The following is an 18,122-nucleotide window of genomic DNA, read 5'->3' as shown; positions in this document are numbered from 1 at the left end:
CACAAAGAACAGGCTCAGAGAGGCCACGTGATTCATCTCTGGGCAATGTTCCTTCCCCCAGCACTCCTGAAGTGCTCCCAGAAGCTGCAGGAAACTTGCTTTATAACATCTGCTTTTGCGCCTTAGAGACCCTGTCTTGGTTCTTAACTGTTTCCAAATAGGTGAGATAGTGCAGAGTTTGCTTCCTAAAAGCTGGGTGTTAAACCATAAAAGCATAGTTTCCTTGTTTAGTCTAATGTGATTAGTGGTTGAAAAGATTTTAAAAAGATGCTTTCATTTTATGCTTTTGAAGAATTTAGGATGAAAGCAACAGTAATTGTAAAAGAACTATTTACTGAGCCGAGCCTTGTGCTAAGTGTGTTCCGTGTATCGCCTCATTTAGTCTCAATAACCTCATTTGAAGGGAGGAAGCAATCTCAAGAGGACAAGGCCAAAGTATCAGAACAAGAACCTAAGTCTGCTGAATTTGAGTCCAAGCTTTCATTATAATTATACTCCGCCTCTTTAATTTAAAAACATCTTTACCTATGTCTTAGTAGGACTAATCTCAGACAGCAGCACACTATATTGGTTTCCTCTGACCTACAACCGACCTACTTTTAGCTTTGTCAAAATGTATTATGGCTCTGGGCAGCCATGTCTTAAAGTTTTAAAAAGGCATATGGCAGGATGGAAAGAATACAGGTTTGCGGTTAAAGAAACCTATGTTAAAATTCTGGCTCCACGCCTTTTCAGCTTTCTCCTCTGCCAAATGGTACCTACCAGTCAAGACCGCTATGCCTGTAAAATGCCTAGGAAAGCCTGGCACATAGCAGGCACTCAAGAGATGGTAGTTACTGGCTTTCACCACTTACTGCTGTTGTTCAGCTTCAGTCTTACCAGTAGAGAATGTACACAGCACCATCACAAGTCTAATTATAGCTCAGAATTTAGCTTAGCAGAGTGGCAACAATGCCTGGGTGTGCCAGGCGGTAGGCCACCTGGCTAGCCTTCGTTTGCTTAGAGAAAATGTGGACATTCTGGAAACATACATTTAACTAAAGGGCACGTCTCTGAAGGGGCAACATTATTTTGAGTGGCAGTGGACAGGCTTTGTTGATTTAATAAAACTTTGAAATGTTACCATGTCCTGTGCCTCCTAATACACACAAAAACTTCCACTCTAGTGGGATGATTTAAGGGGAGTCATTAAGATACTACCACGTGATGAATCTTGCAGAGAATAACCCTGCTCACATTTGCAGTGAGCTCTTTTATTCTCTAGTTACAATCAGTGAACCATGTTTTATGGTTTCATCAGCCACTTGTATGTCCTGAATAAACGGAAAACAGTACAAACGAGCAAACAGATACACCAGAGGAAGTCATATATTAAAAAGTAATCCTGGATAAGTAACACAAGGAATGCTCAAGGCTGCCCAGTGAGTTTAGCTGAGTATGTTAGTAAATAGTGAACATATAACCACTTTTCTGTACTTAATAAGAGAAATACATTCAGGAAAGTAAGATTCCGCTTTTTTACTTTTCTGGCTATTAGCTTTGTAGAAAAGTCATGTTTGGGGGGAATGTTTCTTGTTTTTGACACCAAAAATGTATACCTTCTTAATCTTAAAATTTGATTGTTTTAGAATTTTTCTTACTTGGTATATATGAAACTTTTCCTTTAATTAAAAACTGCTGTGCTAAAAAAAAATTACCGTGTGATTTCTCTGCTCCTTCTTAGAAAGCAAGATTCAACAACAAAGATACAAGCAAGCAAGCAAGCAAAAACACCCACTTCCCACATAGAACTCAACACTGAAAATGTTACCTGTCACCAGGGAGATAGTCCAATTTCCCTTCTTTCTATCAGTCAAAATTCTCCAGTAAGAGTTCCACCCCTGCTGCCTTCGCTTCTCACTATTCCTGAACTCCGCCCATCTGGCTCCTATTCTTCCTCATTTGTCCTCCCTACATGAGACCATCTCCTCCGAGACTGCCCGTCTCCTCACTTCCGTGACACTGACCCGTCTCTGGTTTTCCTCCAACACAATCCCTCTTCCTTCACCAGTGCTCTCAGGTGAGAGTTCTGTAAGATTCTGCTCTGGGCTCTATCTCCTCCCGTCCACTCACATATTTCATTTACTGCACAGGAGCATCCAACTTCTAACCCTAGTTTCAACCGTTCTACTGAGTTCTAGGTCTCGCGTTTCCATGGCTCTCTGGAAATTCTAGTGAGATGATTATAACAACTAATATTTATGAAATGCCCACTAATGTGCTGAGCATTGTGCAAAGCCAAAGTTCCCAAACTCTGTTGGTTCATGGTGCCTACGTGAGTTTTCACATGGTACTTGCTTTTGATCAGAGCAATTACAGAAAACCCAGCTTTGAAAAGATGTGGCTTAATTAAAAGAAATGTGCATAAGATACTGAAACTGAGTTACTTTGAGCTAGTAATTCACAAGGTTTCTGACAGATGTCAAGTACTGCTGTTTCTTTAGAAAATTTAATATATTTAAAATATCTAATGGTGCCCCTTTGAGTTTGCTGTGGCACCCTGCCATACGGAAGCCCTAAACACATCCCCGTGCATTATCTCACTCAATCTTTAAGGGTCCTGTTAGGGTCCATTACCACCCCCAGCTTACAGATGGAGAAGCTGGGTAGCTTGTACAACATCGCAGAGCTTGTCAGTGGCAAAGCCAGGATTTGATCCCAAGTGGTTTGGCTCCACAGCTCACTATCTTAACCACTTAGATATGCCGAATCTCTTGATGCTTGTATCTTTTTTTTTTAAAATATATTTTATTGATTTTTTACAGAGAGGAAGGAAGAAGGATAGATAGTCAGAAACATCGATGAGAGAGAAACATCGATCAGCTGCCTCTTGCACACCTCCTACTGGGGATGTGCCCGCAACCAAGTTACATGCCCTTAACCGGAATCGAACCCGGGACCTTTCAGTCCGCAGGCCGACGCTCTATCCACTGAGCCAAACCGGTTTTGGCTTGATGCTTGTATCTTAACTGTAAACCTAACTTCTCTTCTCCCAAACCAGCCAGTCTTCTTGCTTCCTATTTTGATTACAGTCCTGGTCATAGACTCTAAGGGAAAAAGGGGGCAGAGACCTTCAGCATTTCTACAGTTGGCTCTCCAGTCTCTGCTCACTGTCAACTGAGGGAACAGGATTCCTGAAACATTTCTCTCTACCTGTAGGTGGACTTGTAGGTAGTTCTTTTTTATACTGAAACAAAACCCAGGAAAGGATATTTGTTTAAAGCTTCATAGAAGTTTAAAAAGCACGGTATGTGTCCCATAAATATTTGTTGGATAAATTATTACATTCAAAGTATGACTGCTTCGGGTTTGGACAGTCACAATCAAATACTGACTCATAATAAGACTTTTGCCTTAACTATAATTCTTTTTCACCAGCAACTGCTAGCCACATGGGGGAAATTAAAATAACTCCCTACCCCTGAGGAGATTATAATTTTATTTTCCAAGGTACTCAGGTTCAAAACCTTAAGGCACATCTTTATGCTCATTTGTATTTCTGGGTTCCCAGATCCAAGCCCAGTGGCCAGACCATGTCAGTTTTCCCTTCAGTCGCTCCTGAACCTGTCTCCCATTTTATTTCTATCAGCTTTGACAACTGATTTTGGACTAGAATAAGTTCTGGGTTGTCTGTCTCAAGTCTCTCTTCAGTCTAAAGCACCTGGTACAGCTCTATCACTTTATTCTGAAATTATCATTTAGAGTAGTGGTCGCCAACCGGTGGTCCGCCGACCACTGGAGGTCTGTGAGGTCTGAAAGGTTGGCAACTGCTGGTTTAGAGCATATCTAAACCCTGCTCATAACCCCCAAGTGCCCACTGCCAAATCCTTTATTTTGGAATTTAAAACTCTCTACCATTTGCTCCCAACCTGCGTTTTTCAACACATGTTTTCATCAACATATTCACTCATCTGACATATCACAAAATGCTTACCAAGGACATAAAGGAATTGAAGGCACTATTAAGGTGACTAAAACAGCCCCTGTGGAGTTAAAGCACCTGTAAGAAGCTAATAGTCTTTAACAGGGGAAATGGAACATGTACAACGATGGCAGTAAGTGCAGGAAGGGAGAGACCGCAAGGTGTTGCGAGAGTTCAGAAGTTAATTCTGGTCCTGGCTGGGTTAGTCAGTTGGTTAGAGGTCCCAATATGCTAAGGTTGTGGGTTCAATCTCCAGTCAGGGCACATACAAGCAACCAATGAATGTATAAATAAGTGGAACAACAAATAGATGTCTCTCTGTCTCTCTCAAATCAATCAAGAAGTTAATTCTGACAGGAGGGTCTGGATGTCTTAGAAGAGGTGGCATTTGATTAAGTCTTGAAGGGAATGCACAGCTTCAACATGTGAGAAGGGGAAGGAGGGCTTAGAAGAAAATGAGCAGAGGAACGGTGGTAAGAATGTACGGGAAAGAAGTTCAGTTCCCACACAGTGCATGTAAGCACATAGTTTTGAGTTTGGGTTCAGTGGCAGGAAATGGGGACTACAGAGAGAGATAAAGGAGGAGATGCAGGTTTGGGGGTGTGAACTACCCAAGCCATTCAGGTAGAAAGATATATCAGGCAGCTAGAAACACAGGACTGGAATTCAGTAGTTCTGCAATGCTACTTCCTAAACATCTCTCTGCCTCCATGCATTCCCTTCCACTGACCTCCTTCTTCTTCTTTAAGCTTTCTCTGACCACCCTACCTATGCTTGACACAATGGGACAACTACTCCATGAAGAAAAACCATGATTAAGATTGCTGTGTTTTATCAGACAGACTCAGCCATTGGTAATGTTTTATACTTTGTGTCATTCCCAGAGACTGACCTTGCTACATTCCCAGTGGTTCACCTCGGCTGCTTATTTCCACATCTACCTACTACTATCAAGGACAAACCTGCTTCTCTCCCTCTCTCTCTCTGTCCTCACCTGAGGATATGTGTGTGTTTCTTTTTTTTTTTTTTTAACTGATTTTAGAGAGACAGAAAGAAACATCAATGTGAGAGAGAAACATGGATCAGTTAGTTGCCTCCCGTACACGCCCCGAACCCGGTATCGAACCAGTGACCCTTCTATGCGTGGGATGATGCTCCAACCACTTGAAGCCAGGGCCCTGCTTCATCTAACCCCGCCACACCTTAAAAAATGTTTTACCTTTTCTCCTCGTTCTCTCTCTTTCTCCTTTTCCTCTTTTTTCTTTTTTTTCTCACTATGCCCATCAGTGTGGAGGCCAGGAAGCGGTGGGGGAGGGGCAGCTGCTCCAGGGTAGGGGATGGCGGGAGGAGGGCCAGGAGTCATGGGGATCTCTCCCACCACTGCAGCAGAAAGTCCTGAACTTCTCTTGGACTTGGAATGGCGTTTCTCCTTATGCTTCTCCTTGTCCTTCTTCTTTTTGCTTTTCTTTGACTTCTTTTTCTTCTTGATTTCCCGGTAAGAATCATCTATCACCAACTCACCAGCCTCTAGCTCCCCTCCAGAGGTTGAGTCTGATTCTACCAGGATAGGCTCAAGCCCTGAAAGATCCAGATTAGCACTGTGGGATTCTGGGAACTGGGAGGCATCAGACCCACAGCCTTCAGGGCCAGAAGACGAATGTGGGTCTGAGGATGACTTGTGCTTCTTCCGGGCTGTTTTCAGAAAGCTCTGTAACTCGTGTCCTAGGAGTAAAGCACCTTGCTCATCCCGAGCCGATTTCTTAGAGGACTTTTTCACAGCCCCTTGCTGAGAGGGGTACTGAAAAGACTCCTCTTCAACCGAGCTGCTTCCCTTCTCCTTTGGTGAGAGGATGAGCTTCATCTTTAAACCGTCAGGCTCACGGAGGGTCAGTGTCTCAGTATTCACATAGAGCGGTTTCATTTTTTTGGATTTGTGGGAGCCCCCATCCTCCAGGGACAGTTCCCCACTGCTTCCACTTATTTTCTTCCTGTGGTGGTCCTTTTTACTCTCCGAGTGGCTAGAAGAGCTAGAGGACTTCTCCCCTGTCTTCTTGGAGGACTTGGAGCCTGCGGCCAGCGGGGAAGTGATAGCTTTCAGCAGGTCCATAGCTGTATCAGCAGCTTGCGGGCTGGACCTTTTCTTTTTCTTCTGTGACGATTCCAAAGACGAAATATCTAGAAATAATCAAGAGAAGTAGTGTCCATGGGACAAAGCAACTTCCAACAAGTTTCCCCTCTCCCCCCCGAAACACCCAACTAACGTGAGAAAGAAGCCGACAGGAATGATTTAAGGGGAGGTCCTTCAATTGATTCCTAACATTCAGAGAGGATGCCCATGTGCTTCTTGGCCTGGTAGACTCTGCCTCTGACCCTGGAGACAGTTCTCGCCACTACAGTTGTTTTTCTTCACTGAGTCTTCACCAGCAACCACAGAGAGCATACCCAGAAGAGACTGTAGCTGTGGGATTATGAGGACAGGTGACCCTTGAACAACATGGTGTGAACTGCACGGGTCCACTTATATGCAGATATTTTTCACTAAATACTATAAATGTATTTTCTCTTGCTTATGATTTCCTTAATAACATTGTCTTTTCCCTTGCTTACTTTATTGTAAAAGTAAAGTATGTAATACATATAACATACACAATATGTGTTGACTGTTTATGTTATTGGTAAGGCTTCTGGTCAATAATAGGCTATTATTAGCTAAGTTTTTGGGAAGTCAAAGTTATATGTGGATTTTCAACTGTGCGGGCGTCAGTGCCCCAAACCCCCACGTTGTTCAAGGGTCAACTAGAGTTACAATTTAGGTTTACTGCAAACAGAGTATGTTTGTTTCTGTGTTCAGGACAAACCCATTCTAGTAAAGAGTTAGTCTTGTCAGCTGTGTGCATAATACAGCTAAGAAAAGGTGGTCTGTGAGCAGATGTTCACTGGATTGAGAATTAACCCATAGGTGCAGGCCAGAGGGCCCAGGACTACTTATGGCAAAAGGGATGCTAGATAACATTGGGCACAAGATAAGTGGGTGATTGGGGAGAGAAGGAACCTGGTACCTGGTGTATCACAAATGAAGACTGTTCTTCTATGCTGAAGCCTCCAAAATACCAGCCCTCCACCTCTCTCCTCCTTCACACTGGTTTATCGGCACTCAGAACAAGAACCACTGTCCTGTTAAATAGGCCACTGAGTCAGCAACATCTGGATCCCTTTCCCCTACCCCGACTCCAAGAACCAGTGATGTGTTTGTCCCACCTGTTGCCCTTTCCCATCCTTACCTCCATAGTAGTAATCATCAGAAGAGTGCTTCCTCTTCTTCTTGTGCGTGTCCGTCCCCAAGAAGTAAAATTCACTATCCTGGAATTAAAGAGGAAGAATTGGCCAATGAATAAGATGATGAGGCAGAAGTAGCTTGGAACCAATCTTGTTTTTCGATGATTTCTGACTTTGGAAAACAAAGTAAAATAGAAAATAATAAAACTAGGTATTAAAATGTTTGTTTTTCTTTTTAAAAGCTTTTAAAAGAAATTCTTTCTCCAACTATTAGGAAATATGATATGTGATAAGTTTAAAACTTCCCTAATTCAAATGTTTAGAATTTACCTTTAACTTCTTCTTGGAAGAATTCCTGACCTGAGCAGCGATTTCTTCCTCTTCCCTTAAAAAATCTTTGTAAGAACGCTTCTTCTCTCGTTGGCTTCTGCCAGCGGCTAGTCCTATGTCCTCAAAGCTGTGGTCACCGTCAAAGCACTCTGAGAAGCACAGGTTCATTTGGAAAGGAAAGGGAATGAGAAAGTCAAGTAAGTAACAAGCAAATCACATCTGTAACGCAACTGTCTCTCCATTTCCAAATTCAAAGGGAGTTTCAGTAAGTCCACTGGAACACTAAGTCCAAGGAGACAAGACTATTTCTTGAAGACCTGGCTGCAAATACAAGAATCAAACCTGAAGAAGCAATACGTCTATGCTATGCAAAGGCCCAGTGTGCATTCTCAGACATGGTTCTCAGTTGTGACGTGGCAGGTGGACACCGACTTGCAGAGGTAAGGCTGAAAAGAATAAGGATTCACGTGCTGTGCTGCTCTGTGGGAGTCCAATGTGTGACGCCTACCCCCAGACTCCTGCACATTGAGCTGGCAAGGACCACGAGTGCTGCAGGGGATCGCCCCAACACACTACATTTCAGACTCTTGTGTTGGAACCCTGTATTGGTGTTCGTTCCATGGGCCCAGTCTGGGGTCTGGGGATGACGTGGAGGCTTAACAGTGCTCTGGATCATCACTTGGGAGTCCAGGCTGTGATGGCCAGTCCTGGTCTCTAGGTCCATGGGCTGCAAGGATTGAAGAGGACACACCCTTTGAAATGCTTCTCAGATTAAGGGGTCATACCTTCTTTCTTCACGGCGTCATCATAAGCCATGGCGTTCCTGCAGGGCCTTTGAGAAGTGTCACTGTGTCCAGGCTCCTTCCCGTCTACAGGACCAGGCCTGAGAAACAAAGAAGGAAAACCTTCCTGTAATGCGAAATCACTGTGGAGATGCAACCTTCCAGGTGGAAATGCGTGGTGATCCAAGGGCAGACTGGAAGGGCAGCAAGAAATAAAGGAGTGTTTTGTCACCTCCTCATTCTGTTTGTAAATATAGTGGGGTTGAAACTGTCGGAAGTGCACTTGCCTTAATTTGATTTGATTCATGAATTAAAGTTGTTGTTTGAGGAAGTATATAAAATACCTCCCACATAAAAATTACTTCAAAATTAATGAGAATTTCTGAAATGCCAACAGGACTGATAACACTGAGAGTAAACACCGACATTAAGTCAGAGGGATAGGTTCAACATGGTTACGAAATGCAGATAAAGCAGGATGCGGAGGAAGACAGATTGCACCACACATCTGAGACCACAAAGTCCTACCATTTGGATTGGCAACAGGCTAAAATCTACTGCATTGCCATTTAGACAGATATAACGATGACATTAGAGATATTAAAGATCTTGGAAGCATATATATATATATTTTTTAAATAAATATTTTTATTGATTTCAGAGAGGAAGGGAGAGGGAGAGACAGAAACATCAATCATGAGAGAGAATCATTGATCGGCTGCCTCCTGTACACCCAGTGCTGGGGATCGAGCACGCAACCTGGGCACATGCCCTTGACTAGAATGGAACCTGGGACCCTTAAGTCCACAGGCCGATGTTCTATCCACTGAGCAAAACCAGCTAGGGCTGAAGGATATTTTTCGCATGGATTTTGTTACGCTATATGAATTTGCTCAAATCACAGAAGTGTAAAAATAGGTACACTTCTTATATTAGTTGGCCCTATGACAGCTTTCAACACTATCAAGCCTTTAACATTTTAAAGGCTAGGTGAAAATAAGGAAGAATGAATATTTGTCAACTGGTGACAAAATATTGATGATCATTAAGATTTTCACTAATTTGAAAAATTACTGTAATATACAAATTTTGTCTTGAATTTGTTATTATTTTTTGGCATTTACGTTTACATGTCCATTTTGACTTTGAAGATAACAATCTGTGAACTACACACTAAGATAAAGTTCTTCAAATACTTTAAGGACAGGCAATGTCACAATTCCTTTGCAGGAAATTAAAAAATTATATACTAAATATACTGAAAATGTTCTCATCCAGTTAGAGAAATGCTTAAAAGTTGATCTGATTGGTCATTTAAGTTTTATTTTACCTGCATTACTACAATGGAATTTAGAAATGCTGAAGGACACTTCAATGAGACATTGCCAATCCCTTTGTGTAGGTGTGGATAATACTGAAATATGTAACTTTTGTAAAAGAAAAGATGAATTCATTAACAAGGGAAATTTTCAACTTAATAGCACCAGTCAGATAAAATACAATGCACAGATTTGCCTAATTTGAAAGTACAAAGAAAAAAGAAGTATTACCCAGAACAATTTCCAAGATTAAGAAACATAAAAAAGCACTTCTTTACTTTTCTAAGAAGTGGAATGAAGAGTGGCCTTGGTCAAGGTAAGAGAAGCTAGAGTGAAGAAAAAACAACAAAATGAACTGAATTATTTTAAAGATAAACTGAAAAACTGCTTGCTCAAAGGCCTTTTCTAAGGAAATGAAGGGGATATAAAGTTAGGTCTCATGTACAAATATAAGGAGGCAAGGTACATAATGTAGCCAGTTTTTAATGTTTAGCATTAAACTTTCTCCAATAGAAATTACTGTCCTCCTCTTTCCACCCAAGTGGCACTAAATCCAAAAGGGGTGAGGGGAGGGGGAATGTCATAGGGAATTATAGCCATTCATTTGAAAATAGCATATCATCTCATTGGCCCTGAAATATTGAGTTTATCAGAAAAATATATAGATCCCATTCGTTTTCATAGGATGATAACGCCAAAGAGATACCGCTACTTTAGACTTTAAGTTAAATGTTTCCCCTGCCAAATGAATTTTGGCAAAGAATGTTTGAGAAATGGGGAATAAAAATCTTAACTATTCAACATCATCAATATGGCCACCATCTGTTGTCAATAACAAAATGCACTTCAATATGAAGCTGAGGCAGGTCCGGAGCCTTATAACCAGGTCTTCCCTTTGGTAACATCAAAACTAACATAAGAGTTGAGCAATTGTCAAAATAGAAGTACCTCTGAAGACAGTCTAAGAGAAAACACTGGCCTCTTACTGCATTATGAAAAAGTGCTCTCCATCACATAACTAACTGCTTTGAAAAACAATCAGTGAATTTAAGGTGTGAAAGGGAACATAAAATTAGAAGCTGATCCTCAAAGGCACGATATGTATTAGAATTAGGCCTGCTACTATTTAAATTTCCATAAAAAACACTGAAGAGCATTTTATAAATTATAGGATTAAATAACCCATTAAAAAAAAGAGAATGAGGCCTGAAGGAAGTCCAGTTCACTAAAATATTGGGGCAGCCACAAGCTTAAAAAAAACAATAATTAAACACAATGAATGAACTATGTCACACAGCCAGGCAACTGATGGAGCCTAACTTTCTAAGTACTTTAAAATCAGGATATTATTGCAGCCTAGGGGTTAGTTTTGGTTGCTAACTTAAGAAGATGAAACCAGATAAAGAAGTCTCAAGCAACAGTGTGCAAGAAAGGCAGAGTTAGGGCAACACATATATGTAAGATCTGATGATTCCCCATATTCCTTCCGAATCTTGGATATTATCCATGATAAATTAAGAGTTCAGGGTTAGGCAGCAGATTGTGAGGATTAATGAAAGTTGACATTAAAGTGTTGGCAAATGTAAAACAGGTGTTAACACCCATTCTATTGAATTCTACAGTTTTGGAGTTTATAAGATGTGCAAATTGTTAAATGGCTCTTTTGGGACTTTTCAGGATGTAAAAAAGTGGAGGCAGAGCTTCTCTTCTCGCAGTAAGTATTGGAGTCATGTTCAGGCACAGCTTTGTGGATTACCAAAGTAATTAGGGAAAATCCAAAATCTCCAGTAGTACTTTGTCATTTTGAAAGTCCAAGTGTTAAATACTGAAAAGATAAAAAAGTTTCATTAGGGGCTTTTCTTGAGGTAATCTAAGCCATCCCTACCAAGCCTCTTCAGCCGAGAATGCAAATGAATATTGACAGAGCGAACAAAGTAAGCCCCTGAAACCAGGCAGCAAGCGAAATCCCGAAATCCAGGTCCAGTCCAGGAGGAGCGCCTTGTCCAAGACTGTGTTCTCTTCTCCCAGAACTCCTTTCGGGAACTTCAAAGGCCAGTCGGTGCAGGGAAGACGCACTTCCAGCCGCTGCCAGTCTCTGTATTTCTGCTGTCCTTACTTCTTAGGGTAGGAGCAGGTGATGTCTTCTCATTTTTTGTCCAGATCTCCTCCAATCTCAGCACAGAGCGACTCGGAGTTTTTGCCACTCCCTTCTCCAAGAACCTACCTATGCAGCACTCACAGCCCCTGCCAGCTCTGGAAACTGCCGAGATGCCCCCAGCCCGGGGTGGGGACCCAATCCCCTCATCCCCGTGCAATGAAACGGAACCACGACCACCGCACAGATCGGCGGGCAACACACATTTCCAAGACACCGGCAATACACCTTTGGGCAAGCCTCCTCCCATCAACAGGCTTTACTCTGGATCCAGCTTATTTATTTATTTATTTATTTATTTATTCTATGAGGAGACATAACCAGCCACCAGCTCAACCATCGGAAAGAAGGCAGGTCGATGTTGCTCCTCTTCTGCGTGATATCGAATAAAGTGAACGAATCTACAAGTAATAGCTGTGGGGGGAAATGGGCCCTTGCGGAGAAGATCAAACTGGGCCACACGCAAAGAGTCCACGCGACGCCGGGCTATGTATACACAGAGCCCCCAGGACCACCACTTTTGCGGTCCCCACGGCAAACCCATGGGGCTCTCCCGGCAGTTTTGCAGCAACAGCTAGTTCAACAAAGCTCTATGGAGAGGAAAAGAAGAAACCTCCTTGCATCCTCTCCTCCGCGAGGACCCAGCCCTCCCATCGCCCCGGTTCCAGGGCCCGTTCGACTTGACAGTCCCGGGGACCCCGCATCCCGGGTCCCCAGCCGCGCCGCGTCCCCGACCCGGGTTCCCGCGTCCCCGGCGGCCTCCCGGCGCCCCCGAGGGCGGAGACGGCCGGGCAGGGGGAGGGGCGGCCCCGGCCTGCAGGCCCCCGCGGCGGCCGCACGCCCCCTCCCGGCCCCGCAGCTTTCCCGCCTTCCCCGTTTGAACAGCTCCCGCCCGCCTTCCTCCTTCGGCCCGCTCCAGCCCCTTGCCGGGGGCGGCCTGCGGCCGCTACTCCAGTCCCCGGCTCGGCCCCTGGGCTAGGCCGCAGCGGGTCTGGGGCGCCCCCGGAGCGGTGTCGCGGGCCCTGGGCGGCGGGTGGCGGCGGGGCGGGGCCGCTGTCGCCTCGGGATGGGGGCTCAGCCCGGCCTCGTGGGGGCTCCGCTCGCCGCTACCTTCACTCGGCTCGCCTGGATCCCGCCTCCGCGCCGCCGCCCGCCGCCATCTTGGAGCCGGAGAGAAAAGCGCGAGCGGCCAGGGAGGCTCAGTCGAGCCCAGAGCGCAGGCTCCGACCCGAAGGGGAATCCCGCCGGTGTGAGAGCGCCGAGCGCATCGAATGCACCGCGCTGCTGGCTAAGCCCCGGGACTAGTTTCCACGGAGAATTGGCGTTAATCCTCACCGCATCCCACTGATGTGGGTTTTGTCACAGTTTACAGTTGAGAAACGAGCTCCGAGAGGTTAAGGGACTTGCCTAACGATACACAGGTAGTTGGAGTGGGAGGCAGGATACTCCTCCAAGGTTTCTGATTCTTAATGCAGCGTTCTTTCCCAAAGACTCTACTGTTTCCTTCAAGATGTTTTTTATGCAGAAATTCCCCTCTTTGCAGAACCTAGATCCATGCACATTGATAGTAGTGGTGCCTATTTGGAATAGAGCATCTACATTTGGGTGTTTGGCATATCTGGGATGGGGCGGAAGAACTTATTTTTATAACAGCACACTGTTGAATAATTTGCATGGCAATCGTCTGCATTTCTCCTCACAAATTATTTGCATTTCAAAGTTAGAAACAGTCTTCAGAGAAATGAAGAAATGTCATACACAGAAGAGAGATGGGTTTTTCTGTTTTCCTCTGGAGAATTTGGACCAGTGGGTTCACTATGAAGATGAATTCATTTTTCTAGAGCAGTTTAATTGTATTTGGCTACTCTGTAAGGTAGTGAGCTCCTTGTCACCAGGGGAATCCAAGCAGCAGTGTCCTGGTTACTGTAGAGCAGAGACATTAGAGATACAGTTTGGCTTTTACAGTTGTGAACTCCATGAATCTCTATGCAAAATTATGTGTTTATGCACGTGGGTATTTTTCTGGGGTTTGGATTCCATCAAAGATTAGAAACCCTTGTCCTAGTGAGCTTGCCATTGCAGAATTGGACAGGTGCCTGAAGGTGATGTAATCATACTGCTCATGTTATATACTTAGAAATTAAGACCAAGGGAAGCAAAATGATTGGTCTCAGACCACACTGCCAATTAGAGATCAGATAAGGATGAGAAAGAAACCAGATTATTGGACTCTTGGTTCAGTGCTCTCTTTACCATAGCATGGTCTCCCTCCCTGTGCACTGAGTAGAATATTGGGTTTTATTTAACTATTACTCTTATAACTGTGAGACGCTGAGATATTAAAACGCTTGAGCAAGTTGTTGAATTTATTCCCAAAGTGTAAATGCAAATCTATATGATAAAAGCCTAAGCGGCCGAAACCGGTTTGGCTCAGTGGATAGAGCGTCGGCCAAAGGACTGAAGGGTGCGGGTTCAATTCCGGTCAAGGGCATGTACCTTGGTTGCGGGCGTATCCCTAGTGGGAGGTTTGCAGGAGGCAGCTGATCGATGTTTCTAGCTCTCTATCCCTCTCCCTTCCTCTCTGTAAAATATCAATAAAATATATTAAAAAAAAAAAAAAAAAGCCTAAGTGACCATTATGGCAGAACGACCAGAACGACCTGTCGCTGTGATGCTCACTGACCACCAGGGGGCAGATGCTCAACGGAGGAGCTGCCCCCTGGTGGTCAGTGCACTCCCACAGGGGGAGCGCCACTCAGCCAGAAGCTGGGCTCACAGCTGGTGAGTGCAGCGACTGTGGTGGGAGCCTATTCTGTCTGCGGCATCGCTAAGAAGCAACGAGCCAAGCAGTAAGGAGCAATGAGCAGGCGGGCAGCAAGGAGCGAGGGCTCCTGGACTGCAAGAGGGCGCAGGCCAGGCTGAGGGACCTCCCCGCCCCCCCCCTCCCCAGCCCCCACATGAGTTTCTTGCACCGGGCCTCTAGTAATAAACAAAACTAGCATCCTTTTTCTCAATCACCATCCTCCTCACTAAAAAAATAGGCAGTGAGTTTCACCAAAAGGTCTGGGGTTGCACTTCTGGGACACATTGCCTGACGTTAGGTTTCTCTGTGAGGTATTTAAAAGCCTTAACAATGTATTTCCCTCTTGTTCTTAAATAGTGGTCACAATGTTTCCAGTTGTAAGTGACAGAAACCCAGTTCAAAGCAGTTCTCCAGAAAAGGAGTTGTTTTGGCTGACACTATTGAATGGTCCAGTACCTTTAGGCGTGGCTGGATCCCAGGGAGGGACTCGGGTCTCTTGACCTCTCTCTAGGGTGTTTTCTTCTGGGTCGGCTTTCTTCCCAGGTTCCCGGTGGGGACTCTAAGAGCCTCAGACTTTACTACTGTTGTAGTGTAACCTCCATCTTACAAAGGACGCCTCAAAAAGTCGAATTATGGAGTCATTTATTAAAAGCCGGTGGCATACGAGGGAGCAAAAGCGCTCCAGACCTCGCAGCCCTGAACAGTTTGCCACTTCTGGCTTATATGCAGCATATCACAAAAGTATCGATTACATCTTTGGGTCTGGAATGAGGAACCTGTTTCGCGAAAAAGCATTTTTACAGAAGCAGAATTTGAACAACTTAGTTATCTAAAGTATTTACGAATCACTGAATCAACAGAAACACATTATCTGGGACCACCTGGGCAATTTAGAATAACTGTGCTGTCCAGATTCTGGGATCACTGAGTCAACAGGAATGCATTATCTGTAGCTACTGAGGCAATTTAAGGTCTGTTCTGATTCCGGGACCAGTGAGTCAACCGAAACTCAGTTATCTGTAGCCTGGGTCCCAGAAGAATGTGCTTCGATGACCAGTGAGATCACAATCAATGGGATATTCAAACCATCATAACTTTTAAATGACTACAGAACCCGAAACAGCAAGGTTAAAATATTAAACAGCAATTCTTACCCAAGTATGGTTGCTACCATACTTCACTACTAGCAGTGTCCCTGGAGAGAAGGTTTCTTTTCCCCCATTTGTTTTGGCGGGCATCCTGGTATTACTCTTCTTGTTGAATCGGATCATGTATCCAAACAGAAAGCAGTCACTATAAGCAAAGGGGTGATTGGCCAGATCAGGTCACATGCTCAGCCCTCAAAGTAGGGTTGACTCAAGGAAAATCGGGGAATATTATCAGAAGGGTGAATGGGTGCTAGGTAGGCAAAAAGAATATCTGTATCGCTAGCTTGAACCTGAAAGCCCCTGGGCCCCATGTGTCCCATCTTTCCTTTTATCCCACCTGAGGATGGAACTGGCATGGTATTGCTCATTTTAAGGTCCTGTACACCTGGAGGCAGGTCACTCTTCATCCTGCTCTTCCCATTCACTCGCTCCTGGTCTTGTATCACTGCATGTGCACTCATCCATTCATTTAACAACTATTTATTGAAAACACAACGTACATGAGGCACTGTCCTAGGCGGTGAGAATAGGACAGTGAACAAAATCGAGAGTCTCTGTCCCACTGGAGCTTCTAGTCTAGTTGGGTTAGGGGGGGGGCAGAAAGTAAATAGATATCCTGTTAGGTGATGATCAAAGGTGGAGAAAAATGCCAGGAGGGGGTGGAGGTGGGAAGGGGTGTTCTTTAAAATAGTGATGGGGGGGGGGGGGCGCTTCTCTGGTGAGAAGAGTGCTGCGTGCTAGCTCTGCCGGAAATGGCGGGGCGGGGGGAGGGCGGGGGCAGGAGGTCGTACCTCCTGGAAGAGATACAAGACCTTCCTCTGAGCTTCAGTGGAAAAATGTCCTCTATGGAATATCCCATCATGCTTCCTTTGTTTCTTTTTTCTTTTTTTTAAAAAAAATATTTTATTGATTTTTTTACAGAGAGGAAGGGAGAGGGATAGAGAGTTAGAAACATCCATGAGAGAGAAACGTCGATCAGCTGCCTCTTGCACACTCCCTACTGGGGATGTGCCCACAACCAAGGTACATGCCCTTGACCGGAATCGAACCTGGGACCTTTCAGTCTACAGGCCAATGCTCTATCCACTGAGCCAAACCGGTTAGGGCACTTCCTTTGTTTCTGAAACTTGGAAAGAGGGAAAGGAGGATCCTCATGGGAGCCTGAGATGGAGAGGGACTTGGTCACAGTGGGTTTTGTGAGTAGGATGCCATGGTATCTGAGATATATGAAGCGTGGTGCCCCCTGGGCTGGGGTTGTCCTCTGGTCCACCTGCCCCAAATGACACTGCCCAGTGCACGGTGGTAGCAGGGGATGGCCCATCCAGTTGTGCTTAATTTGGGCATTTTCTTCAGACCATTTTTTTTTTCATGCTTTGCCCTTTTCAGCTGTGTTTTGAACAGCTTCTGTCTCCTAGGCCTGATGGGAGATGATGCAGGGATGTACATTAGTACATTAGTCAGGTCCCTTTTGACTGGGAGTGAACCTAATGAAAACTGCATTTAGAGACAGGAAGAAATTCATGGCTCATGTTAAAAAACACTAACAGCCAGACAGAAGGTGGCCCTCTAGACGACTGGGTCCTGCTATACAAATCCCTCCCTCTTCGCTCTGTTCTCTCAGGCTGGCAGTCCCCATGGGCCTGGAATCATGGCCACAGGTAGCCCAGACTTAATTCCTTACAGTCTCCTGGCCAGAGAGGAAAGGAAGCTTTCCCACACCGGCCTCATGGAAGGAAAAAAATATATATAAAAAATCCCAGGGAAGAACTCTGATTGGCTAGCTCTGGGTCATGTGATCAGCCAGTGTTGTGATAAACTGTTATTCCTGGCAGTACCATAAAGTTGGAATGGGACAGGAGTAGTTCCACAAAAGAATGGGGGACTCTGTTCTGGAAAGACAAATAATAAATTCCCAATAAGGAGGCAGTGACATTTTGTTCCTGCTTTGAGGAGCTTAGGGGTGTGTGTTTTGTGGGAAATGTAAAACAAGTTCATAAAAAGCATGATTCCAATTGAAAAGAAAGATGTGCCACAATAGATGACCTCATTTCTCATTGGGTATTACAATAGCTTTCAAACTGATTCGCATCCTCCGGGGACCCCTCTCCACTTCCCAGTCCTTTGCCCATAGCTCTCAGAATACAGCACAGCTGAGATGAGGTTATGTCTCAGCTAATGTCATTTTATTTTTTTAATTATTATTTTTTTAAAATATATTTTTATTGATTTCAGAGAGGAAGGGAGAGGGAGATAGAAACATCAATGATGAGAGAGACTCGTTGATTGGCTGCCTCCTTCACACCCCCTACTGGGGATTGAGCTTGCAACCCCAGTGCGTGCCCTTGACT

General features: G+C 44.5%; 1 protein-coding gene across 2 annotated transcripts in view; it reads right to left on the bottom strand.

The window, feature by feature from the left end:
- HMGXB4 (HMG-box containing 4) overlaps positions 1 to 13,017 on the bottom strand; it is a 29,608-nt gene extending 16,591 nt beyond the window's left edge. The window contains exons 1-5 of one of the 2 annotated variants that reach the window (XM_080661835.1): positions 12,934 to 13,017; positions 8,353 to 8,450; positions 7,568 to 7,716; positions 7,243 to 7,321; positions 5,181 to 6,136 (exon numbers count right to left, since the gene is read on the bottom strand). In XM_080661835.1, coding sequence (XP_080517961.1) covers positions 5,181 to 6,136; positions 7,243 to 7,321; positions 7,568 to 7,716; positions 8,353 to 8,383 — 1,215 coding nt within the window. In that variant the 5' untranslated portion in view covers positions 8,384 to 8,450; positions 12,934 to 13,017. Of the gene's footprint in view, positions 1 to 5,180; positions 6,137 to 7,020; positions 7,136 to 7,242; positions 7,322 to 7,567; positions 7,717 to 8,352; positions 8,451 to 12,933 lie in introns of those variants that run through there. The other variant, XM_080661836.1, reaches the window with a different exon arrangement.
- Between the last annotated feature and the right edge of the window lie 5,105 nt (positions 13,018 to 18,122).

This window comes from Plecotus auritus, assembly GCF_963455305.1.
Source record: "Plecotus auritus genome assembly, chromosome: 3".
Taxonomy (NCBI): domain Eukaryota; kingdom Metazoa; phylum Chordata; class Mammalia; order Chiroptera; family Vespertilionidae; genus Plecotus; species Plecotus auritus.
This window is presented reverse-complemented; position numbering and strand designations above follow the sequence as displayed.